The sequence below is a fragment of the Suncus etruscus genome, chromosome 17, assembly GCF_024139225.1.
Source record: "Suncus etruscus isolate mSunEtr1 chromosome 17, mSunEtr1.pri.cur, whole genome shotgun sequence".
In the NCBI taxonomy this organism is placed as follows: domain Eukaryota; kingdom Metazoa; phylum Chordata; class Mammalia; order Eulipotyphla; family Soricidae; genus Suncus; species Suncus etruscus.
Window position 1 is genome coordinate 60,524,297 of NC_064864.1, and position 16,422 is coordinate 60,540,718.

The following is a 16,422-nucleotide window of genomic DNA, read 5'->3' on the forward strand; positions in this document are numbered from 1 at the left end:
GTTCGAATCCCGGTGTCCCATATGGTCCCCTGTGCCTGCCAGGAGATATTTCTGAGCAGAGAGCCAGGAGTAACCCCTGAGCAACGCCAGGTGTGGCCCAAAAACCAAAAAAAATAAAAATAAAAATAAAAAGCACTCTAAACTGGGGTTGAAGTGGAAAAAAAAAGCACCCTAAGCTGATTCAAATACCTGTTCAGCCTCCCTTCGAGCCTTTAAGGGCACTTGTCTTCTGTCCTTGCCCTGGTGTGTCTTTTTATTTAGTTTCTTAATCAATTTAAATGACAAATTTTTTGGGCTTGGGGGAGGACTGTAGGGGATCACAACTGGCAATGGTTAGGGCTCTATCTCTGGTCTCAGGGATCACTCTAGGCAGTGCTTGAGGGACAATATACAGTGCCAGGGTTTGCACTGGGGTTTGTCCATACACAAGGCAAGTGCCTTATTCCTCTCCAGCCCACAAAGAGAAAACATTTTCAAAATACTGGATTGGCTTATTTTGGTTCAAGACAGTGCTGAGAATTAAATGAATGAATGTTTACCAACCTGGTAAATGAATCAGCATTGTGTGTGACTAAAGGTCATCAGTGCAACTTGTACAACTAAGGCCATGACTGGGATCATTTGGGTATGCTGAGAGCAGGTTATTCAGACCCACACAGAGAGGCTTTTTAAAAAAGAAATACATTATTATTGTTGTTTTGGTTTGGTGACTATACATAGTGGTGCTCAGGAGCAATTCCTGGCTCAGTGCTCGGAACTGCTCCCAGAAGTGGTCCCGAGACTACATGGCTCCAGAGATGGAGCCCAAATGCCTGCATACAAAGCAGACATTCAGCCTGCTGTGCTCTCCCCATCCCAAAGACATTCCAAGCTTCATTGTGGAGAGAATGGCGAAGCCAGATGGTCAGAAAAGCATTCATTGTGGCCCACGGGTTAAACTGTGCGTCACTGCAGACTTAGACTTGTCTTTATTTGAACTTGACCCCATCCCCACACCCCTTCTCTCCCAGCTGAAACCCGATAAGGTGTCTAGTTTTCATTTCCACACTCTCAATATGCTGGGCCACCTATTTACCTAAGGATGAACTTTTAAGACAGGTTAATCTGGAAAAGGTCAGATACTCTGAGTCACCACCACTCCTAAAACAGATTGTGCTTTTTGCAGAGAAGCACTTAAATATCTGAAGTACTTAAACAAGAACTCTTCTTTTAAAAGCTGAAGCAGTCTTCGAACTACTCAACAAAATTTCCCATATTCCCTCTCATCCATTTCTCCTAGATATATTCATTCACCCAAAGCAATGCTGCTAGGATCTGGGTGCATCTACATATCCTCTTCTAAAAAAAAAAAAAAAAAAAAAAAACACCTCTGTAGAGGCCAGAGTGTACAGTGGTTAAAGCCCTTGCCTTGCGCAAAGCTGACCTGGATTCAATCTCTGACACTCTCTCTGTTCCCCTGAGCACCACCAGGTGTAATTCCTGAGTGCAGAGTCAAAAGTAAACCCTGAGAATTGCCTATTCAAATAAATAAATGAAAAGGCCTGTGTAGCTGGGCTGTTAATCAGGTACATCTTGAGCCTGACATACAGTGGAAAAAAAACAAAGAGGACATCAGGAATCCCATGGAATGTGTTCAGTAGAGAGAGTCCGTTTGACAATGAGCCTTTCTGTCCTTGGACAATGTGACAAGACATCTGCCAAACTGCTTTCATTTCACCTTAGCTGACGGGCCAGGTGCATAAAGACCCATCCATCTAAGCCGAAAGATGAGAGAACTGAGGAAGGTCAGAGAGCCAGGTATGGTAATGGCTCTCTAGACAGGAAGAAATGTGTGTTGAGGGAGGCTGGGATGGGGGTATCTGGCAGAGATGAGCCAGCATTTCCTCTGCTTTGAAGCAAACTCTGAACTGGAACTGATCCTAGCTTACAGGTGGAATATGACCTTTTAAAGTCCTCAGCAACTCGCAGGCCTACTTGCCAGCTGGGCTCTGACATACAAGCTACTTGTATGTACTTCTAGCTCTGAACTCAGGAATTACTCCTAATAGCACTCGACTTGGGGGACCATATGGGATGTTGGGGATTAAATTTAGGTGGGCCAAATGAGCTCGAGCAAAGGAAGCCCCCATTTCTCTGAAGGCACCTATACTTTGAGCTTGCAAGTTGTCATTTCACCTCCAGGCTGTGATTCCACAGAAGAATAAAGGCCAGAAATGTCTCCAGCAAACATGTAAAGCTCTTTTCACCCATAAACTGACCTGTCTCTGCTCTTTAGAAAACTGATTCTGCCAGAAAGTGAGCTCTCACTTCCCACAAGAGGCTCTTCCCAACATGGTAGGCCAGTAAGGGTTACCCTCAAACCCCTCCTTCCTCACCCCACGTTACACAGAAACAAACCCCCAAACTCAGGGACAATGTTCAGAGTTCAGGAGAGCAGTCCATCAACTGAACTTAGCACAAATTTGTAAGAACCTCAATCTTTGGGGAAAGCTTAGTGGACAGGGGTCCTCAAACTTTTTAAACAGGGGGCCAGTTCACTGTCCCTCAGACCATTGGAGGGTCTGACTATAGTAAAAACAAAACTTATGAACGAATTCTTATGCACACTGCATATATCTTATTTTGCAATGAAGAAACAAAACAGATACAAATACAATATGTGGCCTGCGGACCATAGTTTGAGGACCACTGTTAGTGGAGATTCAAATACTGTGCTTGTCCATGCAGCTGGGAGTGAGCACCAAGGGTGTCCCTTTGCAAGTCATCCACAATGGCCACGGTTCTGAGATGTCATGGGACAAACAAGATGGGAGGGAATGGACTTCCCCTCCCTCCACCCTCATACATACTCATGCACATATATGCACACACAACCTACTTCCTGCTTTCTAGCATTTCAGCTTATCCTAAATGTTTTCACTAGGATTTTGGGGCAAGAGAGATGGTACAGTGGGTACCAAATGGTAGAGTATTGCCTAGCATGTGGCCCACCTAAATTCAATCCCCGCATCGCATATGGTCTCCCAAGCACTATCAGGAGTAATTCCCGAGTCGAGTCAGCCCTGAGCCTTGCTGTGTGTGGCCCAAAATACAAAATACATGAAAAGAGAATCAATGAGTCTTCACTACGACTAAACTACACATACATGGCTCAAAGGTAGAGGTTATTCTGAGTGAATACTCATCCTTCAGAGTTGCAACTGTGCAGGGGCATATTGACAGTCCCGGATGAGCTGACCAAAAAGAGCTGAAACTTTCCAAGAACATATCTTAAATGTAATTCTTTGAATAAATAGTAATCAAGCTTTTACACAAAACTTGGGAATTAATATGGTGTCTCTCGCAAGTCTTTGGTCAGCCTCATTTCTTAAACTAAATAAAATATTTAAATTAAAATATTAAAAAGAGATAGATTAGCCAGAGGCTATTTCCCAGCTCGTCTTGAGAAAGAATGAAAAAGAACCTAACTCTGTTCATGCCCAAGAAAGAACAGACAAGAAAGAACTGGGCATGTTTTGGAACGGCCTCTCCACTCTCCTCACTGAGGGCCCCACTGGCCCACTAAGAACCAGGAGTTAATATACCTGATTCTGGAGAATATATTCTTGAGAGCTTCTTCCCTTTTCCTTGCAAACAATCCATAGGCCACTGAAAACTGACTAAGATTGCCAGGAGATTCATTAGGCTAGACAGACTCACTAGGCAGAAGGGAGAGAGGGAGAGAAGGATACAGGAAGAGAGGAAGAGGGAAATAAAGGGAAGGAGAGAAAGGGAGGGGAAAGGAGGAAGAGGGAGAGGAGAAAGGGAGAGAGGAAGACAGAGAAAGGAGGGAGTTAGACTGGATTGCGTTAATCAGACATAGAATCAAGTGTACAACAAAACTAATTCATAATTTGAACTGGAGAGATAGCATGGAGGTAGGGTGCTTGCCTTGCATACAGAAGGGCAATGGTTCGAATTCTGGCATCCCATATGGTCCCCCGACCTGCCAGGAGTGATCTGAGCATAGAGCCAGGAGTAACCTCTGAGCACTGCCGGGTGTGACTCAGAAAACAAAACAAAAAAAAAACCTTATTTCATAATTATAATATTTTTGCATGAAGAGCATCAGGATGACTGAAAACTGACTAAAGTTGCCAGGACCAAGATAGTGGTGGTAGGAGTAGAAAAACAGAAAATTAAGCCAAGTTTTAATGATACTGTGGAAAAAAATATATTAGTTATTTACAAAAGGCCAAATTTTATTCTCAATGAACAGAAAAATTTAACTATAACCTGGCATGCCATTTAAATTTGCTTACTATAATTTACTGACTTCTAATGATCGTCTTTTAACAAAGACAAATGTGGGAAGCAAATATTCCTAGTCTGATTTTTAAAGGGAAATTCAAGCAATTTTCATTGGCCAGCCAAGTTTAGAATCTGTTTAGCAGGTGATATATGTTTATAAATAATCATAGATGCCATTAAAACACAGCTTGGTAAACAGGCATTACTTATTTAATAAGTACAATATATACATATAATTTTCTTGAAAAGCTTCATTTTATACAGAAACGTATTTACAAAATGAACAGTGTCATCAAATGAAAGATTATGTACAATGCATACATGTATATATATAATACATATGAACTTTGGAAGATAAACATTTTTTCATCATTGCAGTCAAAATGGACAGCCATGTGCATTTAAAAAAATTCCATTCCAGAATAAAAATACATCTTTAATAGGCAATAATATTTTTCACTCCTTTTCCTAAAATTTTTCAGTTTTGGATACTTGAAAACTTGCAAGTTTCTAGTGCCATCAGCTGGTTTCTAAATAATCTAAGTGTCAAAAATTCTGAAGCTGTTGTTTATTTTTCTAAAAAAATTATTAAAAAATGGGCTGCTAGAGTTGATATAATAAATCAACCTTCTTGGAAAAAAGATGGTTTATATATATTCCCTGGGTGGCAGGTAACATTGACCAGAGCCATGGTTTCTCAAAAGTCTGTCTTCTTTCTACCAGAAAATCTAGGTCAAAATTCACATGTAAAGATCTTAGAAACTGATATACTGCAAAACACACACACATGAATCACAAGTAGAGCCATTTTCATGAGCATCAAGGAGGCATTAAGAAATTATTAAAAATGGGGCCGATGCAGTGGCGCAGCAGTAGGGCATTTGCCTTGCACGCTGCTGACCCTACAACAGATCATGGTTTGATCCCCCCGTGTCCCATACGGTCTCCCAACCAGGAGCAATTTCTGAGTACAGAGCCAGAAGTAACCCCTGGCCACTGGGTGTGGCCCAAAAACAAACAAACAAAACTTACTAAAAAGGCAAAATGCAAATGGCCTGGTCTTTGGGGGTATTTTTCTTTTTTATTAACAAAATACTCAGCTGTTGATAAAAATGAGGAAATGTGAAAAACCACGATGAGACCATCAATCTTCTGCTACAGACCTCAACAAGAATTCATTTCCCAAAGCCTCAACCATGGTGAGCTTTCCGAGCCAGCTACCAGTACAAAGGTACCCCACCAGCCTAATGAAAGGGACTGGGCTGAGGGTGAGTGAAGTTCTAAGGCGACCACGAGTTCCCTGGACAGGAAAGTTTCCTGGCTGGCCTGTTTCCCAGTATAATAATTCCATAATAATGTAATGTGGCATTAGTAACCAACCAAAAAATATTATTCTGATGTGGCTCTGAAGATAAGTTCAAATTCATCTTTTGGCCTACGTCTATCATTTTCCACCCTTAGCCCTCAGGCTAAAGTTACAAGTGGTTGTGGAAAAGGGGAGTCACAGTACTTAGCCACTTCGAAACAACACTACCAACCTCCACCTCAGATCCTAGCATGCCTGCAGTAAATGAGCAATACTTTGGTTTCTTTGAGGAAGAAATGACTGCACTCTGTACAGTAAATTTACAGTTAACCTAAAAAGCCAATGCTGCCCAGAGCTCAGGTTTATGTAGACCAGGCTCCAGTCCAGTTGCACCATCCCTCTGTTCCTCCAACAGAGCGGAAAAAGGATTGTGCTCAGACTGCTCTCAACATGCAAGGACACGAGGAAAGTTAATCAAGACAAAACAAAGCATTTTCTTCAAAAACTTTCCTCAATTTGGCTTAGTTTTGGAAACAGGACAACAAATAAAAGTAAAAAAATGTGGATTAGGACAGCTTCAACCTCCACCTGGAATGGTGGCATACACATTAGAGATGGAGCTTCAACTGTGAATGTCATGGAAGTACCTATGTTTTAAAAGCCTAAACGCATAGGACACACATGCCTCTGAACAGTACCCGGTCTCCACGAACACCTTAATGTGTCTTGGATAAAACTTGTGAATGGCTGTGTGCCATCAAAAGCCAGAGCATTTATTGAGAAGGGTCAGGGCAGTGGCTCAGTGGCAGAGCACTCATTTGAACCCTGGACACAGACCCTAACAGAACGAAGAACAGCTGTGGGGCTACTGATAGTCTCTACGAGGATCAGAGTGGATCTAGAAAGAAATAGGGGAACAGTTCCGAGGTGATTGCACCTGCTCTCTTATGCTTTTTATTTTGATAAATTGATTTAAAAAATCAGAATACATTATGGTCAGAATAAAATCTTTTAACAGCTATTTAAAATATAAAATTTTTTAAATTTATTTTCCATTTTAAAGTGAAAAGGTTGTTTTTGAAAGACAACATATGACTCAATGTATGGGCAGGGAGGAGGGAATGATGCCACGATGAATCATATAACCCTTAGTAAAAGGTTTGAAACCAGGTTATTAACTAAAAAAATGTTAAAACACATTCAAGGGGGCACTGCCAGCATCAGCCCAACTTTTAGAGCCATATAATTGTTAATACTTCTCTATAGGGGACAGACAGTATGGAGAAAGCCTAAAATAAAGTTGGCTCTTGATGCAGCATCAACATGAAAGCCAAAGCATTAAATATGAAGAAATGTGAAAAACCACTCAAAGAACAGGCGAGAAATTTTCAGAGGTGCTTAAAAAGAAATTCATGCCAAATACTGATACTATTACTACAACTGGCAACAAAATATGAAAATCTTAAATACTCTAAAAAAGCAACAGAATGAATATACCTTTGGCTCTTAAATTCCTTTGACATGGAGATGTAGTCACTTTGTGTTTTAAATAAATATACTGAGCTACATCACCTTTGAGGACTCAAGATGACTCTGCAGGGTCCAGAGAGACAGTACAGGGGTTAAGGTGCTTGCCTGCTGGTGGACTGACCTAGGACTAATCGCCAGTAACACAGGACCCAGCCCAGCACAGCACAGCAGGGAAAAAATAAAAAAGGAAAAGATGATTCTACTACAACATGTAATTAAAGTCATAAGCCGAATTATAAGTTGGGAATTGGTTCTTCACAAAATCTTAAACCTTTCAATTTTGTGTCAGTTTAAAAAAATGTATTTCTTCTGTTCTAATGACAAAGTCCTTTCATAATGTAAAATACAGATAATATACACAAGAACATTCTAAAGAACCATATTATTCTCAGTTCTATTTTATGTAATTGAATACTTAAAACCCAACTATTAGTTCTGAATAAACCGGAAAAACTGCATCTAGCAGAGACCAGGAATCCTGCCAGACAAGCAGACAGCCTCTGATTAGTGCTGGCTACTCCCAATCACCACCCTCCCCCGTTTTGCTTCTATTAGAGCAAAAATTCAGATTTTTAAGAAAATTAAGTGAAAATAAAAACCCACTGAAATTCCCCCAATACAACAAAACATTACATTGGAATGACAAAACAAAATCTTTTATCACTTCTGTAATTTTTTTTTCATGTTGGAAAGAGAGTGTATAACGGAATGAATAACACTGCCTGATCATGCATCATTTTAAAAAGCTGGATCCATTTTGACAGCAAATATTTGGAAGGGAAGAATCCTGGAAAAGGAGTCTCAAGGCCTTGGAGGCTAATGCTCAGCACTTCCGAGGACTATTAGCAAAGGAAGGGGTTTGGATTAAATGATAGTCACCACAGAAAATCAAATTTCATCAAAGCTTATTATCTGTACAGTACACAAAGCAATATATTCCTATTCTAAAAGGATACACTATTGTACAGATGAGCATAATGACATTTTTATTGGCTGACACAAAGCTGAGGCCACCGAGTCCTGGGCGAGGTTCAGCATGGAGCCTCGAGCTAGGGCTGCTTGGTCCTCTGCTCCAGTTCATGCTGGTGTTTGATGAGACGTTCGATTTCTGTCCCAAGTGTCTGTAGATTTTCCTGCAGCAAATGGAAGGAGGAGGAAAGAAAACAAAACCACTAAGCATAACAAGTAAAATGATTGTGTTTGAACTTCTCTTGCCTAAATTTTTCTTTTTTGGATGAAAGCACTGTGATGTACAGTTATTCACAGTTGAGTTTGGGCATTTAATGAGTCCAGCACTGACCCCACCATCAGCATCAATTTACCTCCACCAATGTCCCCAGGGTTCCTCCCCTAGCCCAAATCCTGCTTCTCCAGCCTGCCATCTTGACAGGCACCTTTGTAAATTCGGGAGTTAAAGTCTGGATTTCGAGATTTCTCTATTGACTCCATGGTTTGGCTATTGAGGTCTCTCATTCCTTAATACCATTGATATATGTTGGGGACTGTGACTTGTTTGAGGCCATTTTGCTGTTCTTTCTGCCATAACCCAGCCTTTTTTACCTAAAGGCTACGTGCAGTCTTGCTGTAAGTTCTTGGGCCAAAGAGAAAAGAATGTGCAGCTACAAAGTACAATTAACCTTGTAGCCCGGAGGAGAGCAACACGGCCCAGTACCATTCCCAGAAATGAGGCCTTACTCCCTTAACCATATCCCTGAGTTAACAAGACATTCATTATTGTGTATATGTTACATTGTCTGTACAAAATTATTTCTGTAAGAACATTGCCCCCACCTTATATCTGTTAAAAGTTTAGAAATGCAGCTAGAAGGTCACAAGATGTTTCCATGGATACTGCAAGAAGTATTGCCCACTTGCCTTATTTGGAATAATGAAGTAATTTTCATGCCAAAAGAATGATTGACATTGCCTTTTGCCTGCCTCCTTCACCTTCCCTATTTAAAGAGGTGCTGGACCTCAATAAACGCCCTTGAGCAGTGAGACATTGCCTTGGGTCTTTATTATTAACCTCTCTCAGATTTTTTACAGTGTGGTTGTGCTTTTACTCAGCAAAATAGGAGTGCGGTTGTCTGAGAAGTCTTCCCAGCTAATTCCTGCTGGCCGGGCCCCCCTGGGGGGCTTCAGGACCCCGCATTTTGGCGCCCAACGCTGGGCTCGAAGACCACTACCACACTCCGAACGACTACGGGTCGGCGAGTCCGGAGCTGTTTCGTAAATCGCAGGATATACCTCATCAGGGTAGGCGTTGAAACGAGTTAGCCTTAATCAAATATTTAAACTGCAGTTTTTTCAGTCGTTCTGATCACCGCCCCTGATTGGCTTTTGGGGCTTCACCCATAGGATACGCTACCATGGGTGTTTTCATTGAGTACTGAACTTAAATTCATTATTGATATTCAGTCTGAGTTGAAAGCCAGACATGTAGAGGTTACCAAAAAGAATATTTGTAATTTTCTTATGTTTATTCATAATGTATGTCATTGGTTTATTATTACCTGTCCAGAAATTGTTGCGTCCACTTGGGACAAAGTAGGACATGAAATGAGTGATTATTTTGTAAATAATGATGATTCACAGAAGGAAAAAATTATGTTCCAATATTGGAGCCTGTTAAGAGATATCATTGTAACTAAAAATGCCGGAACCGCCAAAGACATCATCCATGCCGTTGAATCTCATGTACAACAAGTCTCCCGTGAGTGTTCCAGGACTCCCTCTCGTTCTAATTCTGTCTCTCATCTCCCTTCTCCCTCTGAGAATACTTCCCCTTGTCCTCCCTCCACCACTGATTCTTCTACCTTTGTCTCCAAAGTAACTAATGCTCTTAAAGATCTCTCTAATGCTTCTCATTTATATCCCTCCCTTACTTCTGTCCATGCTTCTGCTCTATGCACCCAGACCCCTACAGAAGAGGCCGCTGCACCCTCTGTGCAAAATCCTAAACAGCCCTTCACTTCCCTAGCCTCAGCTCCGTCCCTGTTCCACCAAAACCTTTACTCCCCTCACCACCCTCCCCTCCTTAGCCAGCAATTGCAACAATACAAAGCCTTTAATTGGAAAAGCCTCAAAGAGCCATTTCAAGCCGTAACCTCCTATGGCCCCCAAGCCCCTTACACGCTCTCCTGCTTAGAATCTAAAAGCTGAACTCTTTGTCTCTTGGGAAGTTAACTTTTTTTTCCGCTGCAAAGCCCTTGCAGATAGGCAGGAATCCTGATCTCTAAGCTCTTATAGCTGGCCTCGCCTCTTTTCATACCTTAAAGGTACAGCACACACTTTCTAGGTCCCAGCTTGCCAACATGGCTCTTGCTGCCCTCTGTGCCTGGAAGTCGCTCCCCAGAGCTGGCATTCCAGCAGCTCCCCCACACCGGCAACAAACTGTTGCTGCTTTCTCCTTCCCCCCCCCCCCTTTTTCTGACTTGAGTTCCCAACTCACCACAATTACATCCATGGTCTCTCACCTCTCTAACAAACTTGATAATGCTCTTGGCTCAAAAACCAGCGCTACCTTTCCTGTCTTTCTCCCTAATGGAGAAAGTCTTCCCCCGCCTGCTCAGCAGCCTCCGCCGCCCCAGGAGAAAAAATTCTAAATGCCCTGAACGCTCAGTCCCTAACCATGGCAATTTCCCTCCTCTCACCGCTCCCCCTCTTAAAGCTATAGATATGAAACTACTTGGCCAAATTAAAAATCTTAAACAAATCTTAAGCCTTCAAAAACAGGCTGCTTCTCTTGATTCACAGGTTTCTGCCCTTCAGGCGTTTCCCCCCCCCTCCTAAATCTATAGTTGTCTGTCCTCTGCCCACTGAATTCTACGGCCAGGCCCCCCCTCTTGAGAATTCAAAGGAACAAACTAATAAAAATCAGGCTGAGTGCCATAAAACAGAAACTGCTGCAGTGCCTACAAAAAATTCTAACGGCACAGTGAGCAGGATAATTACAAAGTATCATCTGCTAAGCCATAAAACCTTGCAATATCTACACTTTGCTGTTAAAACTTCTGAGCCTAATGTACCCTTTACTAAGTACATTTTGTTCAAACCAGCCCTCAGCCTCCTTCAGCCTCTTTCCTGCCAGCCTTGGAAAACAGCCAGCTCAAGCCCTGCCACTCCCACTTTAAGCCTTCCAATTCACCTTGAAATACCCAATCTTTGTTATTCAAAAGAAATCTGAAAAGTAGCATCTCTTGCATATTCTCAAATCAATTAATAAAACCATGATCCCCATAGTGCTTTTGCAACCCAAATTCCCCTCTTCAGTTGCCATTCCCTCTAATTCCAATAAATTAGTAATTAATCTTAAAAGATTGCTTTTTTTTTCCTATATATCATTACACCCTGCTAACTGTAAATAATTTGCCTCTAACCTTCCTGCTGTTAACTGTGCTAGCCCCTCCCCAAGTTATCAGTGAAAAACTCTGCTTCACCTTGTCAGCCCTACACTTCGTCAAATATGTGTTATTAGGTTTAGTGCATTAAATAGTGTAAAGTAATTATTAAAACATTAAAAAGCAACAGAAAGATAAAGGCAATAAACTTTTTTTTCATGCCTCTCAGAAAATTTTAAAGCAAGGTCATAATTCTGTCACTTTACAGATAACAATATATTGGTAAAAGAAAAACTTCTTTGTGTTTTAAAATCCAAACGAACACAAAAGTGTTAAATTTAAGTCTTATATTTCTATTAAAAGTTTTATTTTAATTTTTAAAGTATTTACAAAATTATGTGAAAAATAATGTGGTTAGCCTTTTTAAACAATATAGTTAATTTAATGCACAGTAAACACCTATATGTACTTTATAGTACCCTTAGTTTTAACTTTGTGCTACAGCAATGGTTGTTCTTTATTTCTGCATTGAAAGAACTATTATTTTAAGTGCATTCAAAATATCAGCACATTATACAAATCTGTATATTTGTGTCGCAGTGAAAAAATAATATAAATGAAAAAATATATTATATATAATTTTATAAGAATATATAAAAGTAACTAAACTTTATAAGCAAATTAACTAGTATTAAATACAATTTTGGTCTTAAGTTCTAGGTGTGTAAATGCATCAGATGTCTTTAACTATATTTTGTAATAATCTAAGCATTTAGTTAATTTAGTATATAATATTTTTTACAAATTATTCACTTAAAGTCTTCATAGTAAAAACAGTTGTTTGTATTTTTAAAATCAGTTTTTTATACCTTTAATAATCATAGTTCATGCTATTGTGTTTAATCATAAAAATTTTAACACTTTATTGCAGCTGTCTTACTGTTCTACTGCAAAACCAATTTAAAGAAAACCTATTCATTTACAGCAAATGATTTCATACTTCAGAGTGAAGACTCCTTCTACAGTGCTCATTAACCATTTTACTTAAAAAATTTTTACTGCTTATTAACCATTTTACTTAATGTTTTAAACTTCAAATTAAAATTGTTTTAAAAATGTTTTGTGTTAATTCTAAACCTTAAAATTTATTTTCAGCAAAGTTCCACTCCATCTACATTAAGTACTTCTCAAAACTAAAAAAGTTTTTCTACAAAAATTTTTTTTTCTTCTCACAAACATGCTAGCTAAATATTTAAAAGCGCTTGTCAATTTTTTATAAATAAGTCTTAAATCAATCCTTTTGTCTGTTTATGTGTCTGTTGTGATGAATGAAAGTGGCCACAAGTGTAAAATGTTGTGTTTAGTGTTGTTTTGTTTTGTCTGTTTATTTGTTATCTCTACATTTTATAATAATACAATTTTTAAAGCCTTATCCATTTTTCAAATTTCAATTAATTTTTTCAACCTGGTTCAGTCTGGTCAGTTCACAAACTGGCATCTTGCAACTAAAAATCATGTGTTAAAAATTATGTATTAAGCTAGCTTTGTCCTTCTAAGAACATGGCGGAAAGTGTGAGGGATGGCAAACCCCAAATTTCTCAATGGCCATCGGGGATAACTTTTCCCTGGAGAATTTCTGGACTTTGCAGTCACCCAACTTTCCTGCTATGTGTAAGTTCAGGCCTATAGAATATGTATTTATAGCTAAAAAATAGCATCTAGCTTTAAAATAATAACTAAAAAGTTTAACAAAAATCATTTATGTTCAGTTTAAAAGTTTTTGATAAATTGGCGATTGTTAATTATAAAAATTTTTTAAATGCTGAAGTCTAACAAAAAATTTCCGCAGCCTTCCACAGTCCTGTCTTCATCCACTTCAAAAAAGCCTGTCACCCCTCCTGCCAGCCGCCTTTCCTGCAAACCTGTTTCTGACAAACTCCACCTTTAACAATGCTGAATTGAGCACTCTGCCTAGCTGCCTTGGATGCCCACCACTGCCACCAACAACCTCCATGGCAAACAAGTCACGGTCGTGGAACTTTGCTTACTCGAACCATATATGTGCCCGCCTGTTCAACAATCACACATTTGCAATCAAACCATTATTGTTAACAACTCTTCCATCTTCATTAAAGCCCCCAACTCCACTTATTTTGTTTGCTCCACTAAATTTTCTCCCCATATTGTTACTGAAATGTTTCTTGCTTATCATGATTATTATGTTTTAGCTTTGTTAATGCCTAAAATAACCATCAAACCTGTTGGTCCGGTTTCCACCTTGAACCTCATCCTGCAAATGGTCAATGCCTCTGCCCAAGCGCTCTCCAACACCAGCTATGAACACTGTTAAATCTGCAATTCACCGGTTTCGCCGTTTTATAAAAGCATCACAACGTTTAAATCTCCTATCTACACCAATAACTCTAAACTTCTTCTCTGGAAAGTTCAGCCTCAGCGTCATCAACTCACTATTAAGCAAGTTGTAAGCTACGAACTCTGCCTTCTAGCCCATTCTTCTCCTCTCAAGTTATTTTAAATATTATAAATGCCTCTGCTCTAGCCCTCACAGAACCATATTATAAACGCTGTTAGCTTAGCTTCTCTCCTCAACCCCTACGATACTGTTAGTTCCCTTGCTGATGTAGTTCTTCAAAATCGTCGTACTTTATATTTTGCCCTTATATAGGAAGGGGGAGTCTGTGTGGCCCTTAAAGAACTATGCTGTGTATTTAAAGACAAATCTGGATTAGTTAGGGATAGTGTTCTACGTATTGGTAACGGTATGAAGGAGTTCCAGAAACGTTTTGACCAAAAACAAAGTTGGTAACAGGGTTGGTTTTTCTCTTCTCCTTGGATACATACATTACTGTCCACTATTTTGGGCCCTCTTATTAGCCTCATGCTGCTCTTTTCTCTTGGCCCATGGATTTTCCGCAAAATTACTGCCTTTATTAAAAACCAGGTAGATGAAAAGGCAAAAACCTCTATTCAGGTTAACTACCAGCGTCTAACCCCGCGTGACTCCTGTGAAAACTTGGCTTTAGTCACCAAGCCGCCTTTCCAGCCACTAAGTTTCCAGGAGATAGAGCGCATAGCTAACAAACGGAGCTCGCTCCGGTACTTGTGCTCTCGGCTGTGGAGATACCTACGACGGGATTAGCAAGGTCCCAGTTGGACACGGCCCTAAAAGGCTACAACGCATAATTCGAATCTCTGTGCACACCCACGGTGCCTGTAGCCATCTTTTAAATGCGGCTTTGGCCGTGTCCAACCTGGTCAAACCTTGTAGCCTAAGACACGGTTCTTCCACCCGCTCACGACTTTCCTTCTTTTATTAGAAGAGAAAGGGGGAGATGTTGGGGACTGTGACTTGTTTGAGGCCATTTTGCTGTTCTTTCTGCCATAACCCAGCCTTTTTTACCTAAAGGCTACGTGCAGTCTTGCTGTAAGTTCTTGGGCCAAAGAGAAAAGAATGTGCAGCTACAAAGTACAATTAACCTTGTAGCCCGGAGGAGAGCAACACGGCCCAGTACCATTCCCAGAAATGAGGCCTTACTCCCTTAACCATATCCCTGAGTTAACAAGACATTCATTATTGTGTATATGTTACATTGTCTGTACAAAATTATTTCTGTAAGAACATTGCCCCCACCTTATATCTGTTAAAAGTTTAGAAATGCAGCTAGAAGGTCACAAGATGTTTCCATGGATACTGCAAGAAGTATTGCCCACTTGCCTTATTTGGAATAATGAAGTAATTTTCATGCCAAAAGAATGATTGACATTGCCTTTTGCCTGCCTCCTTCACCTTCCCTATTTAAAGAGGTGCTGGACCTCAATAAACGCCCTTGAGCAGTGAGACATTGCCTTGGGTCTTTATTATTAACCTCTCTCAGATTTTTTACAGTGTGGTTGTGCTTTTACTCAGCAAAATAGGAGTGCGGTTGTCTGAGAAGTCTTCCCAGCTAATTCCTGCTGGCCGGGCCCCCCTGGGGGGCTTCAGGACCCCGCAGATATACTTATGTCCCCGTAGCCCCTAGTCCCTGTTATTTACCATGTCTTTTTTCCTTTCCCTATCACTTTATTTCTTTCCTTCTCAGGAACTTTTCACTACACAAAATCCAAGGCACAGAAACTAAGATCATAAGTTAACAAGTATTCCACTCTCAACTAGTTTTCTTCTTTCTTTTATACATAACTAGGACTTCTGCAGTAGTTTTGTTGTTGGGTTTATGTTCTTTGGGGACCATACCCTATTACACTGGGTATTACTCCCATCTCTGAGTTTGGGGAACCAGAGGTGCCAGTGGTCAAAGCCAGGTCTTCTGCATGCAAAACTACATGCTCAACCATCTCTCCAGCCCCTCCCAGATAAATTTTCTTCCTTTTTAATTTTTTTTTTTAAATTGGATCACCATAAGACAGTTAGAAAGTTGTCCATGATTGAGTTTCAGTCAAAAATGTTTCAACATCCATCCCTTCACAAGTGCCAATTTCCTGCCACCAATGTCCCAGGTTTCCTTTCCCCTACCCCTATCCCCAAGTCTGCCTTTATGACACTTTTTTTTTCTCTCCTCTTTTAGATAGTGTGGTTTGCAATATTGTTACGGAAGAGCTATCATCATATCACTTTACCTTCTTTCAGCATCCAGTTCTTGTTCAGAGTGATCATTACCAACTATAGTTGTCAGTGGTCCCTGCTCTGAGCTAACTGAACTCCCCTGTTATTTGTGGCAAGCTTCCTGCCACAGACCAGTCCTCCTTGCCTACATACTGAAGTGGAAAGTGAGGATTAATTTTAAATGCTATATAAGATTAAGCACATGTTTTCAGTAGTCTTGTGAATTTTTGTCATACTTAAGTCTTTTACTGAAGCTACAGCAAATTGGGTGCATAAAATAATTACTTAGTAGAACTAGAGTGATAGTACAGTGGGTAGAGTGCTTGCTTTGTATG

General features: G+C 40.2%; 1 protein-coding gene and 1 non-coding gene across 2 annotated transcripts in view; one reads left to right on the forward strand and one right to left on the reverse strand.

Annotated features, from left to right (window-relative positions):
- Positions 1-7,766: 7,766 nt before the first annotated feature.
- The window catches only part of CCDC186 (coiled-coil domain containing 186), a 47,172-nt gene continuing 38,516 nt past the window's right edge, over positions 7,767-16,422 (reverse strand). Inside the window, exon 15 of the mRNA XM_049764424.1 lies at positions 7,767-8,259. Within this exon, the coding sequence (XP_049620381.1) occupies positions 8,176-8,259 (84 nt within the window). The 3' untranslated portion in view covers positions 7,767-8,175. The remainder of the gene's footprint in view (positions 8,260-16,422) is intronic.
- On the forward strand, positions 11,911-12,040 carry LOC125995559 (small nucleolar RNA SNORA22). Its single transcript, XR_007491060.1, has one exon. It is a non-coding gene; the product is annotated as a small nucleolar RNA SNORA22 (small nucleolar RNA).